This window comes from Aplidium turbinatum, chromosome 13, assembly GCF_918807975.1.
Source record: "Aplidium turbinatum chromosome 13, kaAplTurb1.1, whole genome shotgun sequence".
NCBI lineage: Eukaryota > Metazoa > Chordata > Ascidiacea > Aplousobranchia > Polyclinidae > Aplidium > Aplidium turbinatum.
The window spans coordinates 24,265,471-24,280,382 of NC_137484.1; the positions used below are offsets into that span (position 1 = coordinate 24,265,471).

The 14,912-nt window shown below is 41.3% G+C and overlaps 1 protein-coding gene across 1 annotated transcript; it reads right to left on the minus strand.

Annotated features, from left to right (window-relative positions):
* Positions 1–4,219: 4,219 nt before the first annotated feature.
* On the minus strand, positions 4,220–14,567 carry LOC145782591 (sodium-dependent phosphate transporter 1-B-like). The gene is made up of 15 exons (XM_082594404.1): positions 14,460–14,567; positions 13,669–13,823; positions 13,398–13,557; positions 12,292–12,432; positions 11,829–11,914; positions 10,859–10,955; positions 10,599–10,733; positions 10,372–10,460; positions 10,192–10,285; positions 8,060–8,115; positions 7,570–7,623; positions 7,152–7,273; positions 6,578–6,763; positions 6,188–6,272; positions 4,220–5,208 (listed from the first exon to the last, which is right to left on the minus strand). Exons 1-15 carry the CDS (start codon positions 14,503–14,505, stop codon positions 5,053–5,055), a joined length of 1,662 nt encoding a protein of 553 aa, XP_082450530.1. The 5' UTR covers positions 14,506–14,567; the 3' UTR covers positions 4,220–5,052.
* Positions 14,568–14,912: the final 345 nt, after the last annotated feature.

Consider the following 14,912-nt stretch of genomic DNA (forward strand, 5'->3'; position numbering starts at 1 on the left):
TCAGCATACGGCTAACCTGCTGGGATTTGATGTACCCTTCCCTTCGTTCTTGTGTAAAAACAGTTGCTGCTGCTTCAGACACCATCTTTACACACTTCTCAACACTTTGTGTGTGGCTAGACCACATGGGCACGTCCATAGGAACAGCATAAAACTTTCTCAGTTCACTGCTTGTAAGAGAACATGTAAGAGGTGGCTCATAAGCCGATGCTTCCCACTTTATCATGTCTGAAATCTTAGTTGCATCGATATTAATCTCTTCCACCCGTCTCACTCGCACTGCTTCATTTCCGACTTTGCTTTCTCCTTCTCCTCTCAGTTCAATGATCTTGTTAACGGCCCAAACCCTTTCACTTTCATCCTGGGAACAAAGCATTGCCTGCAAAATTGTCTCGCTGAAGGCGTTCCAAGCTGATCTTTGCACTGCAGGAATGACCAGCTGCTGCACTTCAGTCTTTTGCTTTCTTATCTGTTCTAGCATGAACAACAAATTGGCGGGACCTTCTGTCCATTTATGTTTCACTTTAATATTAAACCAGTTAGGAAGATAGACCCCCATGATAAATTGAACAATGCTTTGAAGATTTTGTAGCTTTTTTCCCTTTAAATTATGCTTGGAAATCCAAATTCGGCAGAATCGAAGAGCGGTAGTGAGCCAGCGAGCATGATTTACAGGGCCAATTTCCATGCGAGCAAGAGATGGTGAGAGGTTACCAGTTTTTATAGCTTCATGGATTTTGTATGCATAGCACTGATCTGTAGACAGATCTTTTATAATTTCTGGTTGAAGATTAAGAAGTGCTGGACCACCACTAATCGTGGGAAAACTTGGATTTATCTCCATCTCCGTCGCATCGTCTAACATCTTGCCTAGGGGTCCAGACCACTTACTATCAGATACAGTCTTTCCATCAAGAGCAATTATAAGATGCCTCAAAGGCAGAAAGGCAGCTCTCCAGTGTGCAAGTCGCAAACTATCCAAACCAGTTTTCTGTTCAATTTAGTTTCCAAACAGTGCATTACTCCTCCTTTCCAACCTGTGTTTACGTTAGTTGAGTCACCGCCGACCGCCAGGATAGTTTTGTCCAATCCTCTTTCGACCAACCACTCGAATATCTTCTCAGCAATGATTTCAGCATGTTTCTTTTCTTTAGTTGCAGTATCTGGTGTAAAATGAAATAAAAAATTTCCTCCTGGCTCACTACACACCGAGTAATGTTCCTCCTTTACCATTTCTGGGTACTTTTGGCTGGATCCTTCAACATAGAAATAAGAATTAGTATTGTCTATCCTTCCATCAAAAAACACACAGGAAATTCCTTCCATTTTGATCTGCTCTTCAAGCTTGGATTCGATGCTTTTCATCACTTCTGTTTGTGCTCTTCTGAGCTTGTTATGGTCAATCACCTTAGATAGGTCATCCTTTGTTATAATCCCAGCATCCATCCAAGCTGCATTGGCTATTTCAGCTGCCTCTCGTAAGCCTGTGTTGTGTCGTAAACTAGCTAATGCAATGTTTTGGTATTTTTTCTGTGTTACGCTTACGTCGCTTTATAGTAGAAGGCCCAACAGAAGCTTCTGTAACAAATTCATTATCTTGTGGACTTTCGTTTGCTTGATAGTCATCTTGTTCTTCTTCTTGAGGTTCGTACATTTCATCCTTCTTTTCTAGTCTAAATTTTCTTTTCTCGCTGGCTTCCATCTGCCTTTTTTGATTTAAAGCACTTGCAATTTGTTTTCTTGTTTCAGGAACATCCTTATGAGACATTTGATGGGGCCCCTTGCTGCTATTTTTTTCCCTTTGTCCCTTGATGTACTCTAAATCCATAACTGGAATCTTGTGTTCACGGGTGCAGGTACAGAAAATATGAACCACTTTTTCACAACCCGAACCACATTAGCATTCATCACATGTTTTTATAACACAGTTGCAATGAAGGATGTCAAACAATGAGTCTATGCTTCCTAGAAACTTTTGGCGTGCTTCGGTATTTCCCTTACCACTTGCAATCTCATTTGCTCTTTTCCACAGTTTTTTTAACTGGTTCATAATGCTCTTTTCTGCAATAATGACAGGGAATTTGAATAGGGCATTAGTTTTTTGCCACTGAGCATACACCTGGTTGTAGATATCTGTAATGAGCTCATTCTGTGTATAATTTCTGCGATTAGTCTCACTTGTTTCTCACGAAAAGAGACCCAGCTTCAGCACATCTCTGACAGTTGGAAGTTCTGATGGCAGCATCTTGCTGCCACATCCTATCATATTACTTAAATGACAGCTGGAAGCACTTCTTGTGTCAGTAGCCATAATGACTGTTTAATTAAAACTGCAGTCAAGTTTTACTAACAGTAAAAATGATCTGGAAACAACAAAAACAAAACAATGACTAAACTTTTTGCAGTAGCCTACCTGTAATAGCTTGTGCTTAGTATGTTACTTTGCATGGTAAACCTTAGCTGAATGCTTAGCTTAAGTTATAACTTATATTGTACGAGCACTGTATACCTGGTTAAAACAATGCCTGATGAATCTAATCAAAAAGCGATCTGGATAAGCTTTGAATGACATTGCAGACATAGGCTACTGCAAAATTTAACAATCTTATGCTACTAACTGATCACTGAACCCAGTGAACAGGTTAAACCAATCTGAACTAAAGCTGGCTTTTGTTAAATCAGCAATCTTCACATTGATTCTATACATTGGTGTTGGATATTGCTAAATTATCTTTGAAAGCCTACTATTTCCTTGGTTTTTCATTCCCAAACAAACTGGAAAACCAGCAACCTTCAAGCTACCATTATCAAGCAACCAGAGTTCATTACTGCATCACAAATGATTTGATGCACTTGGAGAAGGTGTTTTAATCACTTTATCACATATTTATCTTGTAAACTTTTGTTTATCACTTTATTGTTAATGTTGTTTTAGAATGTAATCATATTCTTTGATATTCTGCAAAACACAAGCATCCTCATTGCCCTCAAATCAGAAAGTCAATAATGGAGACTATTGTTGGCTTTTTTTTCAAAATTCACTGGTTTTTGACATTATTTACAAGAATGTTTTTGGAGGGTAGAGCCATTTAACCACATTTAGGAGGGAGAGTGTAACTATTTTAAGCCATACTGGAGTCAAAAAAGCTGAAAAAAATTGTTGGGTATCAAATTATAAAATCAAGAAAATTTTTAAAAAATGAAAATTTTGGCCAAAAATGAAGATTTTCAAGTGAAAATCGATGTAGGTAGACCTTCTTCAAATTCTTTCAAATTATCAGAACTTGCTATTGTCATTAAAATATCACCTTTTTTAGCATAGCCGATAAAAAATAAATTTTTGCAAAAGTATGACACACCCTACCATATCATCTTACTCCATTTGCCCTTGCCAGTTGGTCTTTCTCATCTCTAGCATATCCAACAATTCTTCAGTCCTTTTTTCCCTTCTCGTTTTCACCCCACACATTGCTCTCACCATAGACCTTTCCGTTCTTCTCAGGGTTGCCAGTTTGTGATAATGTTCGTAGCATTTGAGAAACAAGTCTTAATGAAGCGCATGACATATTTTTTCCACACTGACAGAAACTTGAATGCCAAGATATTTTTATAATGCGTCATTGAAAAGCAGCGACAACGTGACATTCGCAGCAGTAATTGGCCATTCAATTTGAGATGAAATGATGCCCCATTCTGCTGCAGTGCATTCCACTTATCGTGTGGCTCTACCATGCGGTGAAGTGAACAATAATAAATTCCTCTGGGGGGAGCTCTTTGATGGCATTGAAGTGTAGCTTTCAAGTGCACACCCCGGGAGTCGAACCAACACTGCTTGGTCACAAAGCCGAGCAAGATGGTTCATGATAGGATTATCCGTTCATAAGTGATGCCTTTATCTGAAGCTCATTCACAATTCCAGCAACCTCCATGTGGTGATGGGAGGAAACACCGTTCAGTGGTTAAGCGCTTGACTCAGAGGCGCTGGTTCGGCTCCCGAGATATGCGCTTGAGCAACGCATTTTAGGATTGTTCTCCATCAGCTTAGAGAATGGAATAATTCACAGACAAGACTTCAACAATTGGAAACTTCACTCTGTCAATCTCGGTGACCGGCCCTGCGTCAAAAAGCCTCCACTCTACAAGTGTACGAAACTGCCAGGAATGACCCAAAAGCCTTTGTCAGCCCGAGAATAAAAATATAAAAACTAAAACAACATCCCCAACTTTCTAACAAGTTTATTGTTTCCACTTTGCGATACATTTCAAAACAAACTTGTTCAATTCAACTCATTTGATCAATTGGCAGTCAATTGTTGGTCAACAATACTCATTTGATGACACACAAAATTAAATAATACAAGTTTCAATGCTTTTCCAACATTTCGTGCATAATGGCAAAAGTCTTCAAACAGACAGGTTTTCGAATGAAGAAGTCGGTCGCCATATTGTAAACAACCTGAGCATGTGTCGAATCTTCATTGTAACTTATTTATGATGTAACAATAACGCGGGCACCAAGACTATGAAGCTAGCGACGAGCTCGATCATATGAAAATAACAAATATTCGTTCCGCATCAGTGATGAGTCACTTGGGGCGAAGTCGCCCTCTGGTGGTAAAATAGTCTTTTCCACAAAACAAATGCAAAATTGTCTCTGGTAAAATTCTGCAAAAATTCTTCAAGATTTTCTTTAAGATATGATTTGGCGTGGGTAGCTAATGCAAGAAATTGAACCTTTGCGAAATATAGAAACCGAAATTTTCCCAGCTGACATTGATTCACTGATTTTCTGGCCGGGTGGGTCTGCTTCCCAGGTCCCTAATTGCATCGCTGGGTGTCACGCCTGTGGTACATTGAGACAATCCATGAACAACCAACGGTCGGATTCAAGGGATTCAGACTTAAAAGGAAACTATGAATCTTGGCTATAAAAATATAAAATCTAGTTGAGGGCTTGTGTACGTCATAACATTCCAGAAAGCGTCATCACGAGTGCGACACCAACCGATTAATTTAGCATAAAAAGCAAACACGTGGTGGTGTTCTTGAGCTTCACAACGCGATCTGCATCAATATCCACATGGAGGCGGCACTAAACAGGCCAGACACGGGGACAGTGACGAACCAGGCGAGGGCGATCCCTCCAACCAGCTTCCAATCCACGGCCTCACGTGACCTCAACCAGCCAATAGAAACAACCGACCCAACCTAAAAAGATTACAACAGAAATGTGCATCAGAGATATGGAACATAAAAACAAACATGAAGAAGTCACGTGCCACCTGAGGCTTCATGCTAGATAGCAATTATAAGACAAAAAACTTATTCAAATAAAATTTGGTTTAGGATGTACATGATAATATCAAACATTTAATATTAAGGTTAACTGTTATTTTTTTATTCACTTGTTGATTCATTCATATCAGTTTGTATCCTCTGGGGATCCTTCTCTTGTATCATGGGCCAATCCTATAGATGTTTGCTGGTACACCCCTTCATTTTCTTATATGTGCCGCTAGAATCTAATTTCTTGTATTTTAGATCCATCTCAGATGATTGTTTTGTCCTAGCTCAGTTGCAAATTCTTGTCTTTTTTTCTAGTTTTTATTTTTAACAAATTCTTGCCATTTCTTAGCACAAATTCTCTTAAAAAAAATCACACCTTTTAATAGGCTGTAAAACTACGTTTCGCTGAGGTCCAAATTTAAAACTTAAATCCAGTCTCATTGTCTCACAACAATCACTCAAGTTTCAAATCATCATCTCAACCAACGCTTCAAGACAACACTTTCTACTTTCACTTTACTACGCTGAAGAGATCTGAAGATCGAAACACTGGCCTTTGTCCGTAGTTACTTTTCGTAATGTCTTTTTAGACATTCTTTTTGAGTCAATAATACTTTTAAAGAAATAAAAAAGAGTCAAAAGGCATGTAAATTTCACTCTGTGTGGAGCTACATGTACTTGAGAGGTTAACTGTTATTTTTTTATTCACTTATTTAATATTAAGGTTTGAATCTTACATAAGCTCAAGTGCGTCAGCAGGTCGGTGTGACGTAGGGGATGGCAAATGCGCCAATCAATTGGCCTTAAAAAGCAGAGTTATTACAGACGGATTTACAATCCGATTATTGGTGGGTAAGCAAACAATATGCAATGAGCCTCGAAGTTTCCCGGATAATCTCACCTTGCAATGAGTGGTGGAGACTGGAAGACCGATGTTGGACGCCACAAGCACAGTGACAGCTGTCATTAGTTCAACGCAGAATCCGCTGTAAAGATGAAATGATATTGTGACGTGACAACTTGCAACAATCGTGATGTGTGGCTTTATATAGCGATGCACACTTTAGGAATAGCGTTTTGTCGCTTCTACCTTCGTCTAGACCTCTGTCATGTCATGACAAGATTGCTTTATAGTTTTAATGGTAGGAAATAAAATAAACAAAAACTGAACTGAATATGTTGGAAAGCAGTTAGTTCGCTGCAAACATAGAACATCACGTCATGAGCCAACGATTCATCCTTTGAACCTGAAAAGGTTTGAAGTTCATTAAAAATAAAGCAAGTAACTCACCGGGATGGGGTCACTTTGGTCAAGTTGCTCCCAACCGTTTCAATCACCCTCCTCCCCAGCACCCATAGCCCCACACATATGCCCAACCCACCGTACACCAGAAGATACCAAGGGGTCAAGGTGTTCTGCACGACCTCCCCCGACCAAAAGACGATCCAGAGAGCGATGAGGGGTCCGATGGCGTTGCTGGAATGTTCAATCAATTAACAACAATCGTGTTCGTTCAAAAGAACGTCATGAGAGTTCATGAGTTCCGTTCAAGATCACAAGGAGGCCACCTGGAGGTGTCACGCATCGTATGAACTTATCACATCGGCGCGCGATGCAGAGGACAACACGCTTTGAGGAATGAAAACAAAGTAATGGATTCACGGAACGTTTAACATAAAACATTTGCAGCAAAAACAATATAACCATGGCGGACTACAGAAAGCCAGGCTGACTGAAGTTAAGTTGCCAAAACAATGAAGGATATCACATATTTTGAATTTAACAAAATATAATACATATGCCAAAGATTTGGTAAAATTTCAACGTAATTGTGATATCATAGTGACGTCAAGCTCACGGTTACCTGACGTCATTTCCGCCATGGGCAAAGCTGGCAAAGCACGCGGTGAGAACTTGGAGAGAGGAGAAGAGCTGACGGACGCAGGGGGTGTCTTCCTCGTCCTCTGACGTCGATTCGGAAGTGTCCTGGGTAAGACAGATATTAGATATGAGTGGAATCTGACATACCAAAACGACCTACATGCGGTAGAGTTGATAAGGGGGTGGACCTGGGTCCGGGATGGTGGGGCCTCAACATTTCCAAAGACCTTAGGAAAGAAGAAACCACCGCATATTCTTTGGATACAAAGCGTTTTTTAGAAGTGTTTGATTTGGGGTACAAAGATCTCACTGGTGCCGGCCCGAACAACCTTCTCACCAGCACTGTCCATCCATGCAAATTGCATCAAATCAAAAAGAATCAAACCTGTTTGGTAACTCACTTTTTCTGCAGCGTCTTGACTTTTTTGGTATTCTACATTTTTGCTGAGAATTTTCTGCAAAAAAAATGATGAATTAACCAAGCGACAGCAGACATTCGAGATTTGGCGCTCAGACAGAGCAGCCGATAACTTTCATACAGAAAAGTTTGAAAATCTTTTCAACCACGTGACCGGAAGCCAATTCGATGAAACGGTTGATATTTCAGAAAAAACAAACAGTTATTTCAACTTCGAAGCGTCACTGCAAGTACGTTGCTTCGGTCGGTTAACTGGCCAGCCGCGAGACCGCTTTGTTGCGTAATCGACGGGTGATGTCATCACCACAAATTAGATCAACACTTCGACCTTTACAGAAAAGATTGAAATAAGATTTCAAACTTGAAGACAAATACAGTACTTAAAAATAATTCTGTGTTTTCGAAATTTTGAGCAAAACATTGAACGTACGATGGATCAAAATTGTTGATCTTTGAAACAATTCTACACTCACCTTCTGTGCAACATCGTCTGCGTTGGAATCCCGCAAATCAGTTTCCAAGAATTTGTCTAAAGGAAATAATAAATTTAACTGTCAGCACACACCACAGAGGTTGGGGTTTTGCAGGCCCACCAATCATGACATTCCACAAGTAAAAACTGAAAAAAGGGGTTCAAACGAGCATCACCCAATGCTGGCCACCCCGGGTTAGGAATCAACGCCATAAACAATTATTTATAAATGCAAACAGACTGAAAGAAAATTTAGCGCAGAATGACTTTAATGATTGCCTGGCATTCCTTGCTGACACTGAATTCCAGTATTTATGTAACTAGGAACACTGGATGAACAGAATAATTTACGGCTTCGGTGAATAGAGGAGAAAGGGACTCATTAAGCGGCCAACGTCGTAAATCCAAACCCATCAGAACTTGTTTGTTGGGCGGCAGTTGATCGACTTGCCCGATGACGTCATGCACCGCATGGATGGCGCGTGCTTTATGACATCAAAGTCGTGTTGGCAGTTTCGAGCACTTGCGGAAGGTCTGGCATACCACATTCCAAGCTACAAACTTGTTACAACATCAAACAAGATACAAAGCGATGATAGTGAGATTGTCATGGCAACAGACATGGTGGAACATCTTCGACAAGTTCAATCCAAAGTCATCTTGTGAATGCTCGAATGTTGGAACGAGATGAACATAGAACTGAAAGTCAAGTGCTGTGCACGGCCCATCATAAGCGCCATGAGATTCTTCGATACAAAACTCATACAGATGATTGAAATCTGCTGCAAAAGACTGCGCACTGATGTGGCAACAGTTGACCAAAAACCTTTGATGTTTCGCCATTTGCTGCAGGTACGTGGCAAGCAAAGAAAAAATGGGGAAGAGAACTGAGCCAGAATAACCGGTTGCGTGATGTCAGACTATATCTTGCTTCGTGGCCTGCCTGGATTGCGCAACCCGTGACAGTCTTGTGGGCTATGATGTCATAAAGATAAGAGCAAAAAGCGGAAAGGAATTCATGTTGAACAGGCCCGAGTGGTTAACACGATTTCTGGGATTCTTTACAAGAACCGCATGGCATAAGGTGCGCACATGAAGAGGCCTAGTTGTTTAGAAGACAAGCTTCGTTAAAGTGACGTCAATACTGTCGTAGTGCGGTTGAAGATACAAGCGGAGAAGGATAAAAACTATGATTCATTGAAGTTGCCTGGTTTTCGATTCCGTCTACAACTTGTGAGACTTTGAAGCGGCAACTACCCACGGTAACCTCCCTGAGAGATGCCAAGCCTTGTGCGAATCCTTCCAGAAAGTTGGGACAGCACGTAACCTTCAGCTTTGACGGCTATCATGTAGCCATGGCGTCAGAACCGCGGATCAAGACGCGTGGAAGACAATCCAACTCACTTGACTGGGAATGCTGTGAAGTGTTGTTTTAGCATACCTGGCATTCTAAACCGGCGTTTGTACAAGTGGTTCTTCCCAGCTAGAAAAATGAATCCTGTTTAGTTTTTACATTGATTCAAAGTCTGTAGACGTTGAATCGATGCTAAAACGACCAATATTTTGCTGACTAGGTTGTGATCAAGGATGGCATGAAAGACAATAGCATACGCCGAGTAAAAATTTGAATGAAATATTTCTGCTCATGAGCATTGAGCACAAGCCCTCCTGTAATTCCAGTAATTAAAAGCCGCGCAACCGGCAGGAAGCTACGTCACAGTGGGCGTGTCGAAGGCATGCCGTGGGCGTGATAGATGCGTGGTCTACGCATGACCGCCCGAACGATGCCTGTCTTGAGCAATCGCGATAAATGTTCGGCCTCAGCGCTGATGTCAGCATTCTCTCAGTGGCCAAGTTTTTACATTGTCAACGCTACACGATGGTGCAAAAACGTACGGTAAAGCTTTTGAGAAACATTCAATGATTTCATCAGTTGCAAAAGACCGAAGCAGAAATATTTCGCCCAATAGATTGTTGGACCAAGTTTTATGACTTTGTCGTGGCAAAGAAACCACTAAAATCGGAAACGTCACTCTGTCGATCTCGGTGACTGGGCCCACGTCCGTGGTTCAAAGCCTCTACAAGCAAGCAAACATTGAGCTTACAACAAGAACTACATCAACGCATACTTACTTTCGAAGCCTGATGACGCAGTGCTGACGTCACTGTTGCTTCGCAACGAGTCAACTTTATCGAGGAGGTTGGTAGTGAAGCTGCTCTGCATGGTCTGAAAGTTGAAAGCTGGTTTATTTTAAAGTTTATTAATCCGGCCCCATTTGCAACAATCATATCGTTCAACCACCGGGGACTCACCGTTATATCGTTGCCCCCCATGGGAGTATCGTACCCCGAATCGCACACCACCGCGAACTTGTCCGAATAGTTGTCTTTTGGGACGTCATCTGAATTATCATAAAGTGGGGCGGTTAATGGCAAAAAGTGACGATGGGCCACAAGGTGGAGCATCTCACCAAACTGGTTAGAACCATCCAGCAACCACTAACAGTTCAACAAACTCATTCCACAACGAAATATTTCACCTTTTTTTTCCAAGTTGGAAATCTTCCGTCTAATCCTCGGGACGATCAAAAAGAAAGTAAATAACCACGTGACCACCATGAAAGCGAGAGAAATAACGATGAGTTGCCATGGCAACAGGTTGTCCAATCCGATCACTGCAAATGCATCACGTGTCATGAGAAGTAGCTCGGGATTTGCTCAGAGAACATGAAGCCAAGAAAGCGACGATTGTTTAAGAACAATGGAAGATGATAAGAAAACAAGAAGAGCAAGCACTTACATGGAGCTCCCGCGTACATGATGGAGAAGACGTTCATCCCGATCGTGATCGCGTAGAAGACGGGCATCGAACGAAGGCCGTTGCGAACAGGGTCCTTCTGTGATGTCATAATGGCTTAATTAGGAACTACGATAAACAAAACTGCTGACCACCGCAACAATGCTGCGGCTTTCAACGAAATCAACAAAGGCACAAAGTGCAACAACAATTCCAACAAAGTTGTTGACAGCTTCGCGTTGACAAAATGACGAAATATTTCTTCCCTGTTCTGTATCATTGACCGGTTGGTTTTTGAATCTTTATTCTCGGACTGACAAAGCCTTGATAGGTTATTCCTGGTAGTTTCGCATACTTGTAGAGGACCTTGACGCAGGGCCGGTTACCGAGGTTGGCAGAGTGAAGTTTCCGATTGTTGAAGTGTTGTTGCCGAAAAATTATTCCATTCACTAGGTACCGCTGAATGGAGAGCAGTCCTGAAATGCGTTGTGACTACTAGAGAATCTACAGGGGCACAGCAATTAGTACTACCGAATTCCTAACACTGTACCAGCCGAGAATCTACAACCGTACCATTGAGATCAGGGATTTACTACCACTTAAGGACTGCTCTCCATTCAGCGGCATCTAATGGATGGAATAGTTCCCCGGCAACAAGACTTCAACAATCGGAAACTTCACTCTGTCAATCTCGGTGACCGGGCCTGCGTCAGTGATTCAAAGCCTCTACAAGTATGCGAAACTGCCAGGATTAAGCTCTGCAAGAAGCTTTCCCAGTCCGAGGATAAAGATTCAATCAATCAATCAATCAAGCGTACACCCCCCCTCCACCCCCCTAAAAAAAAAAACCAGCGCCGCGTGATCTTGAGCCGCGTAACCACTGAGCTAAAAGTCTATTCATGCATTGCTACAAATCGTTAAAGGCAAACTTTAAAATATGAATAAAAACATCCACAAACCGATGTTCACCTACCTTGTTGACAATGACCGCTCTGATGGTGACATACAGTGCCACGGTCATTAGCCCGGCAAGCACCGGAGACAGGAACCAACTTCCAACTGCAACAAATACGCCAGTTACGAGAAGCTTTTATGACGTAGCTCGCAAACAATGCCAAGGTGTAAATCATACGAGTTTAATCAAAGTTGACCAAGCAACGATAATTACACAGACAAGGCAATGTTTTTACAAATATAAATCAATTGCCTCGATAGGATGGGAATTGTTTGACCACTCAAACACTGCAAAAAGGATATTTATGATTAAAACCGGTAAGGAAAGGTTACCACGAGGAAAGTAAAGCTCCCTGTATTCTGAAGATGAGAAACTAACACAAAGCAATGCAATTAAAACCATGTTTTATGAAATTTAAGTTGGAAATCTTTCAGCGATGTCATGAATTCGAACAACGGATGGCCTTGTTCTGCAAACTCACCTATAAAACCCAACTTGTACCAGTTCACTCCCTGGGTCCCCACAGCAACCAATGAGAAGCCAATACAAGCTCCCACAATGCTGTGCGTCCCAGACACGGGAAGCTTGAACACGGTTGCGATCAACTGCCACACGGCGGACCCTGCGATGAAAAGATTCAATGAAGAAATAGTTTTCAACAAAACATCTGGCCTGACAATGTAGTCAACGATCATATCAACCATTTTTTACATTGATTCAACATCTGCAGTCGTTGAATCAAGGTAAAAAAATGGCTAATTTGCTGACAGAGTATGGTCATCTTTTGCTCGAACGTCCGCGCAATAGAACGAGTGGTGAAAAGGTCGATTGTCTTCCTGGATTCTCCATTAAGCTCCCTTACTTACTCTGGGTCTGGAGTAACCATCATTATCAGCTTTCAAGTTTTAAGGGAATTTAAATGTTTGATAAAATAATAGTAAATCGTCCACACTGGTTGTCGGGCCAGGAAACGTCTGAACGACATCCCCGTTCAGACGTGGTCTTCAATGAAATAATCTGAAAGAAACATGTGGCAGCTCAAGCAGCAAATCAACGCGATGGAAGCAATGCTTCTTCATATGAGCGTGATCTCGTCGCGCGTGGACCCGCTAGCGATCGAGTTCTCGAAACTATTTGTGAAGCTTCAAATAGTTTAAGTTATCCACATTCTTATGTTTATGCTATCAGGGCTGAGAATTCAATCGATTTTCGTTTACAAACTACTTGCAAACTCAAGGTCTCCATTTTGCTTTTAGCAAATACGATTTCGGTAACTTTTTGTCAATTTCAACTTTTTTCTCTCAACATTAAACCTTAGTCTTCCCATCTGACCACGCCAAAAACGGAAGTTTACTGTTGCAATAGACCAAAAGTATTTTAATTTTTCTTCAAATTCCCTGAATCAATGAGTTCGAACCGATTTGTTTACGGAAATGCAAAGACAAAGTCGGAATTCGCAGCCCTGATACTCGTTATGACAAAATAATGGATGCTCGAATGCTGAATCTTCATGAAAAGCAAGAAAAAGTCTTGCTTTGTAAGAAGTGGAAGTAGAGAAGGCATAGCTGCGTTTTACCGATTACTCACCAAACATAGCGCTCAGCTCTCCAAGCAGCAGGACAGTGGCGCCATTGTCAACGTCATCGTACGTTGTGACGTCTATAATGCCTTTCCTTATTGTCTCTCCGACTTTGGCGCCCAACAGTACAGCACCGGTTGTTTCGAAAATGGTGGCCAATATGCACGCCTTTCGTAAAGATGCGAATTAATCGAAAGATCCTAGCTCATATCTGCCTGGTTTCAGTGAACAGTTGATTAGTACATCAGCCCTTAACAAAATCGAAAACTTCACACTTACCTGGCGGAGAGTAAGCACTTTAGCGCCTACAGTGGTGCCGAAGCTGTTGGCCACATCGTTGGCGCCAACTGCGAACGCGAGAACGAAAGCAACCACAAAGCCAACAATAAGGATCCAGACTATGGACTCGGTTGTCCATGGAATGTCAGTTGAACCTAAAGAAAAAACAAAAATGTCATTTCCAGTGCTGTCTGACGAAACATGAAGATTAACAGCTGCGCTATAGCCCATACAACCATAGGGTTAATCTAGTTAGATGCTGAATGGTTTTAGTGATCTATGAAATCTAAATGTTTATTAGGTAAGCAAACACAGCAATGTAGACGAGTATTCTGCATATAACAAACATGCAAAACACACACACCAACAATCCCAGACGGCAAAATCCGTTATTTTTGAATTGATTCAACGTTGAGTCAATGTAAAAATGACGAGTTTTGTTGTCTAGGAATTGTACAGACAGCGCACCAGGAGGCTCGAAAAACGCAAGGTTATTGTTATCGAGCATTGGTGTTCTTTAAATAAAGCATCAGTTCTTGACACTGGCACATGAAATTCGGGCATGAAATTTAATAAATAACGTTGATGCAAAAAAACAACCTTAATGTTACAGGCATCCTTGCAACGCGCTCATTACAATTAACATTTATTTCGAGATACTATAAACAAATGTTAGCTTTCAATCGTCCAACTACAAAGAAACGAAACCAGATCACAACACAACGTATCAAACTAAAACAGCTTTAATAGGTTTCTTCCATCAATCAACCTAGTTGTATATACTTAATTACCTTGTGATATCCAAGCTGATGTTGTGTGGAAAACAGTGGTATCCATTCTTCTACTCGATAATTTTATTGAAGAGCTAACAGAATCAATTCAAAAGCCTGAGCTAACTGAGCAAGCCTGAAGTAAAGCAGCTTGTTGTATTGCGCTTTATGTAGTCATAATGGTCACGTGACCTTGTTGGTTGGCGCTTTTTCCGCATCACGCTCAGAACACGAGCTGATCCACGCTTGACATCTGTAGCAGAGGAATATGGCTGAGGGTCATTGTATCAACGATAGAGGATAATCAAGCGAGTTATTGATTGTTCCTAATCATTCCTGTTTGCTGAACATTGCTTTTTGAACTCGTAAATATGTTTGTGTCCAACAATTGAGTTTGTTTTGCGTAACAATAAGCATTATTCGTTGTCGGGTTTGCTCTGTAAGACACTGACACTTTGGAATTCATACCTCATT

Bases quoted from the DNA above. Each gene is read 5' to 3' on its own strand.
- LOC145782591 (XM_082594404.1), bottom strand. From the start codon at position 14,505: ATGGATACCACTGTTTTCCACACAACATCAGCTTGGATATCACAAG. The intron at 13,558-13,668 runs GTAAGTGTGAAG...TCTTTACGAAAG, and splicing joins AAGTGCTTACTCTCCGCCAG to GCGTGCATATTGGCCACCAT. The intron at 10,461-10,598 runs GTGAAATATTTC...ATGATAATTCAG, and splicing joins TTCCAACTTGGAAAAAAAAG to ATGACGTCCCAAAAGACAAC.